At 43.4% G+C, this 17,526-nt stretch overlaps 1 protein-coding gene across 1 annotated transcript in view; it reads right to left on the reverse strand.

The window, feature by feature from the left end:
- XPO4 (exportin 4) overlaps positions 1 to 17,269 on the reverse strand; it is a 67,430-nt gene extending 50,161 nt beyond the window's left edge. The window contains exons 1-4 of the mRNA XM_072134281.1: positions 17,164 to 17,269; positions 8,037 to 8,142; positions 6,795 to 6,936; positions 2,855 to 2,993 (exon numbers count right to left, since the gene is read on the reverse strand). Coding sequence (XP_071990382.1) covers positions 2,855 to 2,993; positions 6,795 to 6,936; positions 8,037 to 8,142; positions 17,164 to 17,229 — 453 coding nt within the window. The 5' untranslated portion in view covers positions 17,230 to 17,269. The remainder of the gene's footprint in view (positions 1 to 2,854; positions 2,994 to 6,794; positions 6,937 to 8,036; positions 8,143 to 17,163) is intronic.
- Positions 17,270 to 17,526: the final 257 nt, after the last annotated feature.

Here is a 17,526-nt window from a genome sequence, read left to right on the forward strand (position 1 = left end):
GCCCATGTGACCAGCGATAATGTGTGAAGGGAGAGCTCTGTTGTCCGCTCTTCATCTACAATCCATGTTCTGGGCGGCACGTTGGCTGAGTGAGTAGCACTTCTGCCTTGCAGCGCTGGGGTCCTGGGTTCGAATCCCACCCAGGTCAACATCTGCAAAGAGTTTGTATGTTCTCTCTGTGTTTGCGTGGGTTTCCTCCAGGTCCCCTGGTTTCCTCCCACACTCCAAAACATACTGGTAGGTAGTTTAGATGTGAGCCCCATGGGGACAGGGACCAATTCGACATGCTTTGTGCAGCGCTGCATAATCTGTAGGCGCTATATTAATAAAGAATTATTATTATTATGTTCTCCGGACAGTGGTTGTAATATGTCAGCGCTACCCACCAAGAGCACAGCTGTTCCTGAAGTCCAAGCATTAGGTGGGTGCAGCTACAGGACCCCAACTCTTCAAGTGACTGAGCAGGTTGTGACCCCACTGTCCGCTGGAAGCCGCTTCAAATGAGTGGACGGGCTATGGGGGGGCATCACCAAAACTCCTCTGAGGGCCCTCGCTATTACACGACCCTCGGAGGAGGTCTCCCCCCCCCCACACCCCAACTCCCTGCAGCTTCTAAAATCTAACAAATAGACAATTAATGGTATAAAATGCTGCAATGAAACCTATAAGTTATAATCGCAATGTGTCTTTTTTTTTTTAAGAATACAACAGCCGCTAAATCTGTCAGCTTCGCCTTTATCCCTTAGAAAGAGCTGAAGAGTAGTTGTGGTCAGGAATGGCAGTGTCACAACCAGGGTTAATAATCCCCACTTCAACTTGCATACCACGGATGACATAACCTATTCCCTGACCCCTCTGTAATGAAGCCGGCCCTTAAGCAGGATCCTGGAAGGAGTCACTTACACTACAGCAGCGGAATATTACACAGCATTAACCTGCAATATGAGGGGGATTGGGGAGGCCGATGACCCCCCCCATGGAGACATTCTAGAGAGTGGAAACCGGAACCGCAGCCAATTATTACACATCACAAATAGGACATGTGTCACTATAGCCTGGAAAAAATAATAGAAAAATGCCTTTAAGATCTGTCCACCTAAAGGATGCCGTGGTTGGCCTGTAAGTCCAGGGTTTGGATCATCATGCTAAGGAATATGGAAATTGTATAATTAAAGAAAGAAATCCCCTAGTACAATAAAGATCATTTTTGACCCATTACTTCAATAGTAATAGTAATTTTTTAATAGTAATTTTTTTAACAGTTTTACTCAGTTTTATTGCTGTTTTAGCTGCTATCACTCAGTGATGGTCGGTGTAATATTCCAAGGTGTGGGCAGAGACTCTCTCAGCAGACATTTCATGATCCCTCTGTGCTATTAGAGGTTGTGAGCTGACAATGTGCCTAGATTATCAGGGTACAGGTTTATCTACACTTTTATTTAACTTCTGGACATTCACTAGTATCTGACACACAGAAAAAGAGATGAGTCAGAGCAGAGATGAGAGATCCATGAGATTGATATAAAACACAATGACACTCAACTCTGCTCCCTCATCTAATCAATAAAACACAGACAGCTCTGATATAAAACCTTATCCATCTGCAGCTAGTAGAGCAAGTCTCTCCACAATACTACCTGCTGGCAAGATGTGACTGTTTTTGAGCTGGCCTTGTAATGCAGGGAAGGGGAGCAGGAAGCTGAGAGCACTGTAGTGTGCAGACAAGAGAAGCTTTTCATGAGTAGAACCCAAACATAGTCAGAAGATTTACATTCGTATCGAAGGACAACCAAAATTGTACACACCATTGGGGACAGGGACCGATTTGACAAGCTCTGTGTAGCGCAGTGTAATCTTTGTGCGCTATATAAAAAAAAAAATCATTATTATTAACACCCGGACTGATAGAGGGGTTGAAATAATATCTGAAATGATGCATTTTTGCTAATAACAGTTAATGAGAATTTTTTATTTTGTTATCCTGAGTATATTTAAGAATCAAAAATTGTCTTTGTGGGAATATCCCTTTAAGAGCGGTTCAGGCTTTGTTAGGTCTTGGATATTAGGGGTCATTCCTCTCCCCATTCCCCACTCCCCCCGCGGATGTGTGTGTCCTGCGTCTTTGTTGTTTAGTGTCTTGATACGATTAGTATGTCCAAGACAGATGCTTGTAATCCAATTCACAGGTCAGTGTTTGGCATCAGCGATCTTGTGCAAAAGACAGTAGTGGGTTTAAAAAAAACAGAATATGTACAAATCTTTTCTTAAGGGCTCCTACAGACAGTTGTGGTCAGTCCACGTCCCAGCTGTGCAGTGCCTGGTTTCACAACTGACTACAGCGCCAGAAACGGGAATATGTGCATTATAGTAATAAGCGATGCAAGGACTCCATTATAATCATGATTACATTTTGCTGCGGCTATATAGTGGGAATGCAGGAACTCCTTTTATAATATCTGATGCAAGAAGTGCTGCCCCGTGGTAAGTCAGCATCCAATTTTGTGTCTGTGCAGCAAACACCCACCTTGTATGGAAAGGACTCAGCCTGTGAGCCCTTCTCCATACACCCGTAGCTGACATACATACAGAAACGTCACACTTTGTTTCTGTACATGTGTTTAACGTGGAAATAACCAAGCAATTTACAAAAAACAAGTTGTACGTTCATCAATATTTTCCAGGTCTCCATCCATCTTCAATTCCTTCCTAAATATTCCATATGAAAGGAAGCAAAGACCCTAAGGAGACTGCAGGAGCAAAGGCAGTGAAGCAACATGGAAATGACAGGGAGAGCATGACGGATCTTATAAACGTTCTACAGAAGAAACTATTATAGGCTGTCGCTGGCACTTACTACTGTAGGGTTGCCGATGCTGATAAGTTGGTTGACTTCGTGGAAAATACTCTTGCAGTCGATAGATTTGTCTAAAGATCCTCTCTTTACTATGACCGCTACAGCCAGCAGGATCTGTTCTCTTACGTATTTCTGAAGGCTAAAAGACAAAATACACATCAGTACTGTAGAAATTGTAATAGTAACCAACCAGATACAACCAAAAAATGCAAGAGAGGAAAAAGATTGCATATGGAAGAATTATTAACATGGCCAGTAGTTTCCTATATAAATCTGTATTACCCAGAAAGCCTAATTCTGGTGTAGAGACGTCTGACCCTCCTCAACTCTAGTGTCCACAAGACAATAGACCTGGTCCTGTGCTATGACCATCATCCCTTATCACAGGGACAACGTACTGCTACTCAAAAAGTGGGCAACCACCGTATCATGTCTATATTTCAAACACAAAGCTGGAGTGAGGTTAAAGTATTTTTAAGGACCTGTAACCGAAAAATCTCTCTATCTTCATATATGAAAAGGGCTAAAAAGGTTTTCCATAACTTACACGTAACAAAGAGAAAAAAAAATTACTAGGTTTACAGGGGGTTAAAAACATGACAACTTCCATCCTAAAACACCTCCACTCCTGACCGTGAGTAGTGCGTGGTACTGCAACGAAGCTCCATTCATTTCTGTAGAAAGGAGCTGCAATACCAGGCGGTCAGATGTGGCGCCAATTTTGGAATAAAGCAGCAAGGATTTCCATGCATCTCTCATGCACAGAAACAAAATATTTTATCTATTAAAAGGGACCCTCCAGTCACAGCCAATTCTGTGAATTAGAAATTGTGCAGGGCCTGAAGGGAGAAGAAAACCTGGCAATTTAGACAAACCTCAAATCAAATATAGTCACACAAGGTGAGCAGATGCTACATATTGGGAACATGCCGGTGCAGACTTGCACTCCATGATTATGTAGAAAACTAGACCGTTCGTATCAACATTTCCCCTCTGCCTATTCACTTTCATCGCCTCCACCCAAAACCCTTGTGTCCCTGAAATCTACCCAAAAAGTCTTACCTTCTTACCAATTAAAATTTAAAAAAAATAATAAAAAATAAAAAAAACACCTTTAATGTCATGTGGAATTTAGATGAGAAGAGTCATTTTGCATGATAAGAGTCGAGTTTAATGCCCATACAGTGGGATACATTGCCTCGGGACACCCTCCCCCTTAATGCTGAGGGAGGAGTGTACATCAGCAGCAGCTAATGGCAATTGGCTGCAGACAGTGAACGGGGAATTCCCGACAGTGATTTAACTGTCCTTATATGGACAGTGACATCACCGGATCCTCCCTCCTGCCGTGCACCATATGTTCTCGGTGGTGCTGTGGGGTGAGATGCAATACGCTGCATCCACTCCCCATAGCCGTCCATTGCCTGTGTACATACGTCGCTCAGGCGGAAGCTGCAGGATGAAATAATGTAGCTTGCTACGTCTTTCCATCCTGCGTTTTTTTGGCGGTACAGGAGGTATAGTGAGCAGACAGAGGCAACAACTATGCCTAACTAGGTCAATGTATACGTCGGGTGCTTTTCCGATGCACATGCTTAGCGTATACACAAAAGAGTGTTGTGAACCCAGCCTTGATATTAAAGAAAATATTTAGAGGACATCTACCATCAGTTTAGTGACGGTAGATGTGTACTAGTAAGTAAGAAGTTCCCGAGGACTACTTATTATAACTCTAGATCGCAGAAAAACAGAGTTATAAAAGTTATACCAATTAGCCTGGGGCGGTCAAGCTACGTCACCCGAGCGCCCCAGGGAGCCTCGTATTTTAATGTATGCGGCCGAAAAGCTGCAACAGAACTGAAATATTGAATACAGTTCCACCGGCAGAGGGAAGGTCCTTGCATTATATTTCTGTATAGAGGGGGGACTCCCATCCACTGCAATGTGTGCAGCACCTGGGATTGTGCCACCTCACGGCCCGTTTACCCAGCCTACCCATTTTCTTGAGAAATAGCCCTTAAAAGGAAATCTACCACGGCAGGTTCTGTTACCATGAACAAGCCATATCTTTTTTTTTTAACTAATTCTTTACTCGCCCAAAACCGTCTAAAAACTTAGTCCGATATGTATATATATGCTAATTTTCCCCAAGAGGCTACTGATACGTGGAGGGGCAGCTACGGCTACTCCATGCCCCAGTATCCTGTATCGTTCCCTCCTGCCCCATCTTCAGAGCGCAGCTAGCTTTACTTGTTCTTCGTAAAGGAACCTGCCTTCGGACCTACTTATTAGGTAGATCCCAGATAGTAGGGTAAAGACATGGGGGATATCAGAACTGTTCCAGTTGCTGGGCCTTCATTTTCCCGCAACTTCTTATAAAATTAAAAGTTTTACCTTAGACACTTCTAATAAATCACCCCCATAGTTGGGAATGAGAGCTGCAGCTAAAAAGTAAAAAAAACAAATCTGGAACTTGTATCCTGTATCACTGGTTACATACATCGCATAACCAAAAGTCTAATGGGATCTGATAGATTCTTATCTTTACCCCAAAGTGGAAGATAGGGGCATCCAAAGAGACTCTCACTTAAGCAGCCTGTAAAGTTGACTCGCTGTAGGAAAAATATGACTCTTCTCTTCATAGGACTTTTTTTTTTTTTCTTTTATAGACAAAGTTTCACATAAAAGAGGGAATTCTATAAAATAAATATTCATACCCTATCTGAGGGGAACAGTGGTTTAATGGAGTTAATGTTGGTGACTGGTTAATATTCAAAGTTATATGCAAAAGTACTTTTTGCAGGAAATGATTGACTTTTAGAGCATCTCTAAAATTTCATCTTTCAGATTACGTCAAGTTCCTCTGCTAGTAACAGAGATGCGGCCGCTAAAGAAATAGTCAGGAACAGTTTTTTTTTTATCTGATCGTTCCCAACTATATCATTAACTGCTGTATCTCTGAAGACGTGATTTAAAAGGGGAGATTCTCTGCTTTAATATTGTACCAGAAGTCTGGTTCTAGGGACTACAGAGCTCAAAATGGGGCAGTTACTCCCTGACCCTTGTGGTTTGGCTGACGGTTTGGGCCGGTTTACAGTAGGGATTTTGTGGTTTAAAGAGATATTGGGAGGGGGGGGGGGGTTACTAATTCTGGCGCAAGCACGACTGTCGGCATCGGAGATCAATCTTCGGATAGCACAGCCCGATGTTTTAAAGTGGCGCACGGCTGTAAGTAAATAATGGACGGTAGATAATCAGTCGTGCGCCTTAAAAATGTCGACATCAATGAGATGTGCGCCAAAATCTTACATGGACTGCACCTTAATTTTGCGCTCTGACCACTTTTTTTTCCTGGTCTATTGTGCGCCAAAAACTGCGCCTAAAAATGCCGACAAAATACACATAAAATGTGACGGATAATGTGGAAAAGTTAGGCCACGCCCACTTGCGACCAAAAAAAAAAAAAAAGACGGGATAGTCAGAAACCTCTGTTCTTTCTGGCACAAACTCAGAAATGATCCGCAACAATTCTGTGCCCCAAAAAAAACAAATGATCCCGGCATTTTTAGGCGCAGATACGATAATACATGTCCCCCATTGTAGCACAAGACTGGCTCAATCTGTCACCTATTGTTTTGTAGGGGAGGCAGAGACAGGTGCCTCTCTTTCCAGACCACGTGGTCACAGCATCATTGTAGGAGGTTAACCCACTTGGCAGACACCACAGCATCAGCAGATAAAGTCTAATCACAATAATAACAGTGGGGAAAACTGAGGTTATTAAAACCGTTCTTAAAACTATAATTTACTTGTGCAGGATGAGCAAGTCTAACTTTGCCAAAACCTCTCAACTTTATGATGTGTGCGCCCCCTAGTGGTACGAAATAAGTCTGCGACTGTGGATAAAATTAACAGCAAAGTCTGATAAATCTGTACTTACTTGGGCCTTTGTAAGACATAAGTTAATAGGAATGTTCGGAGTGACTCAATGCTACTTTTTTCCAACAGGATCCATTCTCTTACAACCGCTTCCATTATCGCCGTGGCAGCTTGAAAAAGTACATAGTCCACTTTACTAGTTTCTGTGTAGGACATAGAGGAAAACGGAAATTAAAGTGCATCGCCTGTGACCACAAGGGTTAGAGGGTCCATCATTTTACCAGATAAATTAGAAAAGGATCCCACAATATTCTGTACTGCAGTTTAGAATAAATGTAGACGTTAGGCTACATTCACACACATTTATGGGGGACATATATATACAGCCCATATACATCCCCCACACACTTCTATGGGCTCACGGCACTGTGTCCCATCTTTCTACGTAATATGGCGCCATGCGCTGTATATGCCTATGGAGAGGGGAGGGGGTGAGCTGCGCTCATCCCCTGCTCCTCTCCGCAGCGCCGATGTATGCCCACTGTTCTACATTACTACGGGCATACAACGTGTGCATGTAGCCCAACTCAGAGATATTAAAGGAAATCTACCATCAAAATCCATCATGATAAAGCAGGGAAACTTACTCAAAGATCCAAGCATTGTGACTGTGGTAATCTTATTTGTTATCCACGGCCTCCTGCCTTAAAATCAAATTTTATAATTATGTTAATGAGACTGAAGAGCTCTTTGGGGAGGGGGGGGAATTACCAAAGCCCCTCCCTGCTGTAGCTTCACAGGCTGTTACACTGTACAGGAGCACTTCCCCTTTCCACTGCCCGAGATTACAGCGGTCAGAGGGAGGGGGAAGTGCTAGGGGAACAGAAAGAATGGGGAGACAGCAAAAGCCTATGAAGCTGCAGGATGGAGGGGATATGGTAACTCCCCCCATGGCCCTTCTGTCTAATTTTAAAAGTCGATTTTAGATGGAATGAGGCCATGGATAACAAATACAGTGTCACGGTGCTTTGATCTATGTATAAGAGTCTCCGCTTTGTCATAATAGATTTTGATGGTAGAGTTCCTATAAGTCATCAATATTAGCAATTCAGAGAGTTCCCTTTAAATTACAAACTTTTCACAGCTCCCTTGAACACTCCACAGTGTATATATCACACATACATACACATATATATATTAGGTTGATCACTTCCACAATCTTCAATTTCTAGGAAATCACATTTTCCTGAACAAAGTTTGTGTTTCTGGCACACATATGACATATACTTCCATCAATACTCACCTAATATATGTTTGCATACGGCAAAGGGCGACTTTGATTTTCTAAAGGAGAGGAATATGTGTTCTGCGTGCTGCCGCTGTTCATTGTTGACCATGGATGGCGGGGCCTGCGGGGGGAAGAAAAGAACAGTTCACATAAGGAAAGAAGTTGTGTGCAGTTTCTATATGTTATCCCCGAGTATTTGGGTTCCCTTGTCATTCTGTAGGTGAGAACAGGGTGCACAATCCTGGCAACATGCAGACCTAAGGCTGCTTCATCCGTAGCCGGGAGGCAGCAGAAAACCCCATCATTGCTCTGTATTCAGGTCCAATGACATGTCGGTCTTAACAGTTACCATTATAAAAATATATGAATGTCATCTCATAACTCTGCTTGGTGCCAATTATCAATTAAATTTAGAAATAAATGGACAATTCGGTGACGCAATTTGAACTTCTGGACACAAAAAGGCTCATCATAAGGAACATCAACTATAGCATTACTCCAAATACTTGTAATATACAGGCAGGGGGAAGCCCTCTGCAGCCTATGGCTTGTAATATTTACTGAGGAGATGACGCCATCTAGGGGACAAACACCGTCACTAAGCCGGATTGCCAGATACACATCATCTTAGATACAATGTTCATTCTGGTATCAGGTTTTTGTGGCACCTACACAGAAAATCTACAAAGTAAGGGCTAATTCCCACGAACGTGAGATAGCAATAGGTGCACACAGCGATGCAGTGCCAGGCTAAGGGAGGGTGGGCATACCTTTGCAGATGTGAACTTAGCCTTAGGGCAAATTCACACGTTTAGTAATTTTTGCAAATAATGGATTGAAATTTTAATGGATATATGAGCAAACTAACTGTTTTTTTTAAGATGCACTTTAGCGGATCAGTTCTAAAAAAAAAAAAAAAAAAAAAAACCCTTTCATTAGTCATCCTTGATTAACATTACAAAGCAGAAACAAAATCTGAAGGCAGGACACAGATGTAAACTTGCCCAAAGTAAAACAAATCAAAAAATTTTGCAGCATTATTATATATATCTGTATTGCAATTTCTTGTATATTTTCTTTTAAAACTATTGTTCCCCCAATTGAAGGTGTAGTGACCCTGCCGTTCTATTCACAGTCTATGGGGCTGGTGGAGATAAAGTGCTGAGCTCTGCAATTTACGGCAGTGATATAGAGAATGAATGGTGCGGCAGATCGTAAATTAGGGCCGGATCAGCATTAATGAGGGGGTACAGGCCCTTGTGATCAGTGGGAGTCCTAGAGGTCAGACCTCCTCTGATCAACACTTTATCCCCTACCCGTTTTTTTCTAAAGCGATAGAGAATTTGATGGCGCTATATAAAGATTATTACCCGTTGATGGATGGGGATAAAAAAAATCTTTACTATAAAGTACATAGTGCATTAAGCCTGGATGAAAAGTAAATCCTGCCATAAGATCTGGGATTTTATGGGGAGATAGAAGTTTTCCGCCTATACACTTTAGCTCATCAATAAAACCTGCACTTCGAGGAATTTCTAAGACCATTGCGTTTTATCCAAGAAACCTCATAATCTATAAGGAATGTAACTGCATCGAGCAGACAGTCTCTACTCCGCAATGCAAACAAGCTGATGACACCTCCAAGGCCATCAGGGCAGACCACTCCGAATATATTGTTTGCCGTAGACTTCTAGCAAAAGTGGAAACAATATCTTTCATAGAAAAAGATAGCAATGACAAGTGAACGGAGCAGTGTTGTAGCGCCCCCATCCTGCAAAATCAGCAGTAGATAATGTAAGTGCAGAGAAGGTCCGAGATATGGACCTGGCCCTGTGGAGGAAACAAAGATGTAGCGGTACTACAACTCAGCCCTGAGCATCATCCACCCATTATCAAGACAGAACGTGGGTGCAAGGTCCAGGATCAACTGGTTCCGTAGATCCATGAAAAATTTGGGCGTTCGGTTTCACATTTAATTATGAAAAAAAAAATGGATATTTGGCGAAAATTTGGAAAAAAAAATTCAGAAATGGTGGCGTTTAGGGGACATTTACTTTTATTAGAATTTTTTTTTTTTACTGTTATTAGACCCTTTTTACCCCACATATTGGCTTGAATGAGCGATCCTTTGCTTGTTCTAGCTCATATTGAGCTAACACACTGCAGTACAAATGTATCATGCTTCTCCATGCTCAGTGAGCTACAGTCAGGTTCCGCCCAGAAGCAGTACTGGACTTGTAAGGAGATTGTGCAGCCCCAGGGCACTCGTCAGATCCCAGGGCTGCCGTAGGAGGATGCCACAGAGGAAGTCTGATCCACAGGGGCCTTACATGGTGCGGTCATGAGGAGACCGTGTAACAGCCTGTATAACTACAGCATAGAGGTGCTCTGGTAACAGCCCCGAGAGCCTTTCTGGCTCAATATCATAATTTTAAAAGTTGATTTTAGAAGGCAGGAGGCCATGGATAACAAATATAAGAAGATTAAACAGGCCCAGTGCCTGCATCTACGAGTAAGGGTCCCTGGATTATCAGGATGGATTTTGATGGTCGATTTCTTTTAAATCAAACCTATTGACATGCAACAGAAAGTTTCGGCACATATTTGCACTACCACTATGAAAAGAAAAAAAAATATAAAATCAGCATTGGAAATAAGAGACAAGCCAAGATTCTGCCACACAATGGGGTTGCTCGGTGAGTAGACACCACATTATGATGGTCCATATTGTACAGCTCAGAAGTCACCTACTCAGTGTATGGCTATTGGAGAACCTAATAGAAGTTTATAGAGAGCAACTTTGGCTGCACAGAACAGAGGCTGCAGGATTTGGACAAGTGGTATAGATGAGCGATGGAATGGAAGAGGATAAGGAGGAGAACATACTGCACCTCTTTCCACTTGATGTTCCTTAGAAACCATGGAAAGACCTACATTTTTCCAGCGTGCAGATGCAATGCCAACTTGTTGTACCGCACCGACGTCTCCTCATTCCTCAGGCAGCGGCGAGTCCTTACACAGGACAAAAAGCATGTGTGCCTCAGGAATGTTCCTATACATTCTGCTGACTCAGCGAGGGCAGCGTCTGAAGTAAGGCTGACCGGCGTGTGTAGGGGCCGGGGGCACCGGAAGGGACACTCACGTTATACAACATGCCACAGTTTTCTATAACAAGACAAACTACGTATATTGAACATATAACATTCCTCATTGGAAGCACGTGAAACTTTTCTGATAACCACGTTGTTCCTCTGTTGTTCCTCCTAGAAACGTATAAATCGTCAACAGGAGGAATAACAGAGGAAAGTAATTTATAAGACCGAGATCAATTACAGCCTTGCATCGCCAGGGTCCTGGGTTCAAGTCCCATCCAGGACAACATCTGCAAAGAGTTTGTATGTTCTCTCCGTGGTTTTGCATGCGTTTCCTCCGGGTCCTTCAGTTTCCTCCCAAACATACTGGTAGGTTGATTAGATTGTGAGGCCCATTGGGGACAGATTTGGCACGTTCTGTCTAATCTGTGTGTGCTATATAAATAAAGAATTATTATTATTGTTACCCAACTAGTAACCTTTAAATGACATGTGTTGCATTTCTGCTTGATGCAATATTCCAGAATCTATCCCCAGGCTTCCGATTAGCATATTCAACACCAAGTTGACATCCCTATACATCACCTTTATTTGGCATGTGGGCTGTTTGCAGCTCAGTCCTATGGTAGAGAATATAGCCCCAGCTGCAATGCCAATTGCAGCCACTGTACTATTTATGGCGCTGTTGAGATCTTGATAATCGACCCTTAACCATTTTTGCCTTCAATAACCTAAGGGAAGCCCTGTATATGCCCCTATTAAAGGTAATATCTATTATTGAGGTGCACAGAAGCAGCACCTGCAGTAAGGTCGGATGGTAGCCACACTATGAACAGAGAGGTCCGCTTCTGGTTCTGTCTGTAGAGTAAGGACAGCTACCAAGCAAAAGTGTTGAGCATTACATGCCCACCAATCAGCAATTAAAAAGTTTTTCAAGATTCCTAAGTGGCCAGGGAAGGGGTGGGAAGTAAAATGGAAGCAAATTGACCCTGCTCCAGTAATTCCAGTTTTTCAGGGTGTTACAGGATCTGCTTAGGACTGAGAGTGGCCTCCTTGCACCAAGGGACTTCACTTCAGATGACCATGAGGAGTCAGTTTTGTTGTTCCCAGGTCCATGGAGGTCACTCATCGACTGTGGCGGGTCCTGTATTCCCCTGTAACTGGATGTGAAGTGCCAAATGCAGAAGTACTGGAGCAATGTGGGAACCGGTAGCTTGAGGAGGGTATTGTATATACGCAAGAACCGAGTATAAGCCGAGGTACCCAACACAAAAACCTGGGAAAACCTATTAACTTGAGTAGAAGCCTAGGAATACATTGGTCACAGCCTACCCAGTATATAGCCAGCACACACATGCCCCCCAGTATATAGCCCATGCCCCGGAGTATATAGCTAGTAGCCCCATGCCCCCAGTATATAGCCAGCAGCCCCTTAGTATATAGGCAGTAGCCCCATGCCCCCAGTATATAGCCAACAGCCCCTTAGTATATAGGCAGTGCCTGCCCCCATCATCCATGGCCTCATTCCTTCTAAAACCAACTTTTAAGTTTATACTAATGAGCCAGTAGGGCTCTAGTGTGGTGTTACCACTGATGTAGCTTTACAGGCCGTTACACTGTACAGGAGCACTTCCACCCTTCTGCTACAGTGGGAGAAGGGAAGTGATCCAGCACAGTGTTGCAGCTTGTGAAGCTACAGCACTGAGTGGCTCTGGTAACGCCACCAGATATCTTCAGGCTTATTAGCACAATGAGTTTAGCAGTTGATTTTATAAAGTAGGAGGCCATGGATAACAAATATACAAAGATTGCCACATATATATGATATATGAGCAAGTGTCCCTGTATTTTGATGGTAGATTAACATTCTAAAAAATAAAATTATGTTAAAGCGTATTAAGAATTTCGGCAGGCGGCAGCTGTGCCCTTCAATGTATAATGGTCACCCTTGTTGTATAGCATTGCTCGGGCAGATGTGCAGTCACAGCAAATTCTCAAGATGCCTCCCATTACAGCTAGAGCATTACTAGGCGTGTAACGGGCCATAGCGTCCGCTCCTACGCAAGAAAGGCCACGCTGGATTACATGCCCGCGATACCACCAATCATCAACGCCACATGTCTCAAAAACGACACTCGGAACAATACAAAGAGTTACAATATAAAGCACCAAAACGGCTAAAAAAATACAATTTCCAATGGGAAACTGGGGCAGAAGTGTTCAGCATACAGTAGGTGCTGATGTACAGACAGGTTTACCCTCAGGCCGGGATTACACACTACGATTTTACATGTGATTTGATCGCTTTGTGATAATTGTTGCGTACAAATGACCTGAAGGGATCTTCTTCGTTTAAAACAGTAATTGCTCAGTCATATCGGGAGGTGGAACGAATCTAATGAAGTGGCGGCGGCGTGTAAAGAGGAGTCAAATATTTCATGATCACAGAGATCTGCAGACGGGATAAATGGCCTGACCACGGGAACTCCACACCCATCTGTCCAAGATTAAAGGGGCACTTTATCCCAAATTTGCAAGCTGATCTAACAAGAATGGGCATACCATTCCCCTAATAAATGAAGTAACAGGTTGTATGTGCCACTTCATTTATGGCACCGCTATAACTGGCAGACCTACGGACAATGAAAAAAAAAAAGCAGGAGGTCACACGCTATTTCTCCATCGACCGAGGACCCCGTCTGGCATTCCAGAGTTTGGTTGCCCATAGTTAAAAAGCATACAATTGCCTATTCTGGCAGCAAATCATTCTAATTGATAAGAACCCCTTTAAATTGGCCCTCACATATGTGGTGATGAAGGGTCTGCTGTACAGATTCAGGAGCACTTTGAATTTTCTTTCCAGCCCCCACAGTTGCTGAGATATTAGTTCCAGTATCAGATCAGTGTAATCTTCACTGTCAGAGAGGAGGAGCTAAAGAAAATGTTTGGGCGTGTGTTATGCTAAACTTTTCTGACACTGTCCAATCAGCAACAGCCAATGTCATAGAGGAGGTGGTGGTGTGTGTTAAAATAATCTAGATTAGTATAACACACTCCCCCTCCAGCCACTCCAGCACCTCCTCTCTAACAGTGCAGAGGATTAAGATGATCAGATACTGGAACGGATATCTCGGAATTTTCTTTCGAGCTCCCGCTTTTGCAAATGTCTACCCGGACATTATGTATGTTCACCACTAAATGTGCAAGGTGGTGAAAGGTCCCCTTTGAAGTCTTTAGGCTATATGGAAAAATATTTGTTATATCTCCCGTTTATTACAGTGTTCGACAGTCTATACAGAACAAATTTATATTTGCCAATGAAGCACCCAAATCTTTATCCAAATCTAAATCTGGAACTTAGCCAAATGTGCAGCATATGTTTTCCAGTGTAATTTCACCATCATAATCCGCTGTGTGAATAGGCACCAAAGGTCTCCTAGGCCTGCAATGCAAGGCACAACTAAGTGGTAAAGGCTACTGGGCTACTTAATGCAACGTTGGATCTATTCTCACTAGAGAATGTGGACCCTCAAGATGAAAGCCCCCCATACACATTACATAGTCAAAACCAGTGGATTTAGCTGACACATACACAACATGTAAAAGATTACACTTTATAACCTTCCCACAGAAAAGGGAACAAGCTGCCTGGTATTGGGAAAAGCAGTGCAGACCACTTAAGATCACCAATACAGGGGGCCTGTTCCCACCAATGCCTGGATTGGCAGGCCAAGCATGCACCGTGCTACCCCTTCTATCCCCTTGGACACTACAGGAGGCCATGTTTGGTCATCTCTGGCAGTTCCATAGGCAGAGACAGGAGCAGAAGGGCACAAGCTCAACCTCTCGCATTATTCGTAAGAGGGAATTGGACCCCTATCCTTGTGATAAAAAGTGGTCCCAGCAATAGGATCCCTACCTATCAGCATGACAAACCCAACCCTGTGTGGAATAAAATTTAAAAGAGAATCGGTCATGAGGATTTAGGCTTACAAAATGCCACCAACTTTCAATCTAGGGAAGTGACGGGAACACAATGATGTCCTTCTATAGTCTGGAAGCTTTAGGGGGTCATAGTGGCAGAGAAGAGTTACACCGAGAAGTTCTGTCTTGGCATAACCGAGGTCCTATATAGTGCAGGTAACAAGGGTGGGGGCAGCACCCGGAGGTACTACTACAGGACATTAGTCAAGCCAGGAGGGGACATCCCAGCAAGACTTTTCTCTGAACCCTTCGACATTTGGGTTATTTGTATACAGCATTCAAAGAATTATATCATAAATCTGATCCCCCCCGAATATAGGACATATAGTACATCATTGTGATCTGGTTACTGCCCGGATAACTGCTTGGTGACGGCTTGTCAGCCTAAATCCTCAAGGAAGTTTTTGGGACAACTTTTCAAGTCTCTTCTATCTGCTGGCGATTGACGTTTTAAAAACAAGAATTGAGCAGACCTTCAAAAGTCTAAAACTTTGACAGTCGCCATTGTAAAAATAAATTTAAAAAAAAAAAAAAAGTCCTACTGGTACCATCGGAATCCTGTACTTAACCACGCAGAACCCAAAAACCCCAAAATGTACACCTACTACACTGTAAAATGTCTGACTACTATTTGTGTATTATTTTACCAAAGAAAGTAAAAAGTAATATAAAAACAAAAAAAAAAAATATATAAAGCACAGAGAAAAAAAAACAAAACAAAACAGATTTGTTTTCTTTTCCTGAAAATTTCGGTTTGGCAAACGTCGCTGTCAAACTGCGATTTTATGCTTATATTTTCCTCTTGTGGGGTTTACTATAGAAGCCCCCTAACCCCTTTGTATTAGACAAGTCCATCACATATACAGGCGGTCCTCAAGTTACAGACGACCCCTAGTTACAAACCGACAGACCTGTCTGCCCCCTGTGACCTCTGGTGAAGGTCTCTGGATGTTACTTTAGTCCCAGGCTACAGCTGTAAGGTGTCTAATGAAGTTATATTGATAATTTGTGTTCCCCCGAGAGGTCAAAATTTTAAAATTCCAATTGTCACTGGGACAAAAATAAATTTTGTCTGAAATGACAATCATAAAATACACATGTTCCAATTTACATACAAATTCAAGTTAAGTACAGACCTACAGGGACTGCATGTACTGTAATACACGTCCCCTTTTTATAACCGCGAGATGCCAAAGTTTTGCCAAATCATAACATAACCAGAGTAATTAGCTGCAAACCTCTAAAATACTGCGCCAAAACCACTACATGTGAACATAGCCCTATGCATTGTCCTCCCATAGGGTGCAGATTCACAGGTCACCCATCAACTTATCAGTCGTAGCTCAAACAGACGCTCTTGGGTGAATCTGAACCTGTACCCTATCGCTAAATATACAGTCAAACCTCCGGATTCACTTTGGGATTCCATGTCGGATCCAAGAATTACACCGCAAAAACGGATCTGCAGATAGGTTACATCTACGGCCGCACTTTCTGCAGCAGATTTTTTTTAATTTAGTTTCAGACTCAATTACAAAACTCTGCTGCATTTACGTTTTGATTCGACCTCTTACCAAAGCATCCGAAACAAATCCAATTGAACAAACCCAATCTTACCCCCTTTACAATGTGAACATGGACATAAAGTTTAGATCCTTACAGGGTGCCCTCCTCACATTTATAACCCCCCCTGGTATAATGGTGGGCAGCGGACCCACCCTGTATCCCCCTGATATTACACACTTTAATATTTGGGAACTAATAATCCAATTAAGAATGTAAAAAGTAACCACAGACAGACAAGACTGAGTATTTGTATAAGAGCTGGAAGGGGCACCAGATGGGGCACTGCCAACACCTGTGGGCAGAGTGATCCTGGGATCCAGTAGCTGGATGCTGGGATCCAGGGAAGCAGGGAGTACACAGGAAGGGACATGGCAGCAGCCCTTGCCCCAGCGCGGTGTGGGCACCTGCCCCTGACACACGGTGCCGAGCACAGCCCTCGGGTGCCAGTCACACACACAGCCCCCCTGCCAGCAACCCTTCCGCGGCCGGACCCCGCTCACCATTAAAACTTTGGCAGCGCTCTCCAGCTGGGCGATCACTTCACTCGCACCCAGCGCCGCCATCATGGGCTCTGTTCAATGACGCGCCACGCAGTGCAGTGTGGGATAAAGCGGGGAGCAGAGCCAATGGCGGCCCTGGGGGAGGGGAGGGGGAGAGGAGGGTCCTCACACTACACTCAGGGGAGGAAGAGTTTGGGGAGAAGGGGCAGAAGTTTACTGGAGACGAGCTGGCAGTATGGCGGGGATGGCAGAGAGCTGACAGGACGGGCGGCGAGCACCTCGTGTCATGAGGGGGAAAGTCGTCACAACTCATCAGATTTTACATTATTTAGTCAGCTTGATGTGTAAAGTGGGTGAGCTAGG

This window comes from Engystomops pustulosus, chromosome 2 (assembly GCF_040894005.1).
Source record: "Engystomops pustulosus chromosome 2, aEngPut4.maternal, whole genome shotgun sequence".
Taxonomy (NCBI): Eukaryota; Metazoa; Chordata; class Amphibia; order Anura; family Leptodactylidae; genus Engystomops; species Engystomops pustulosus.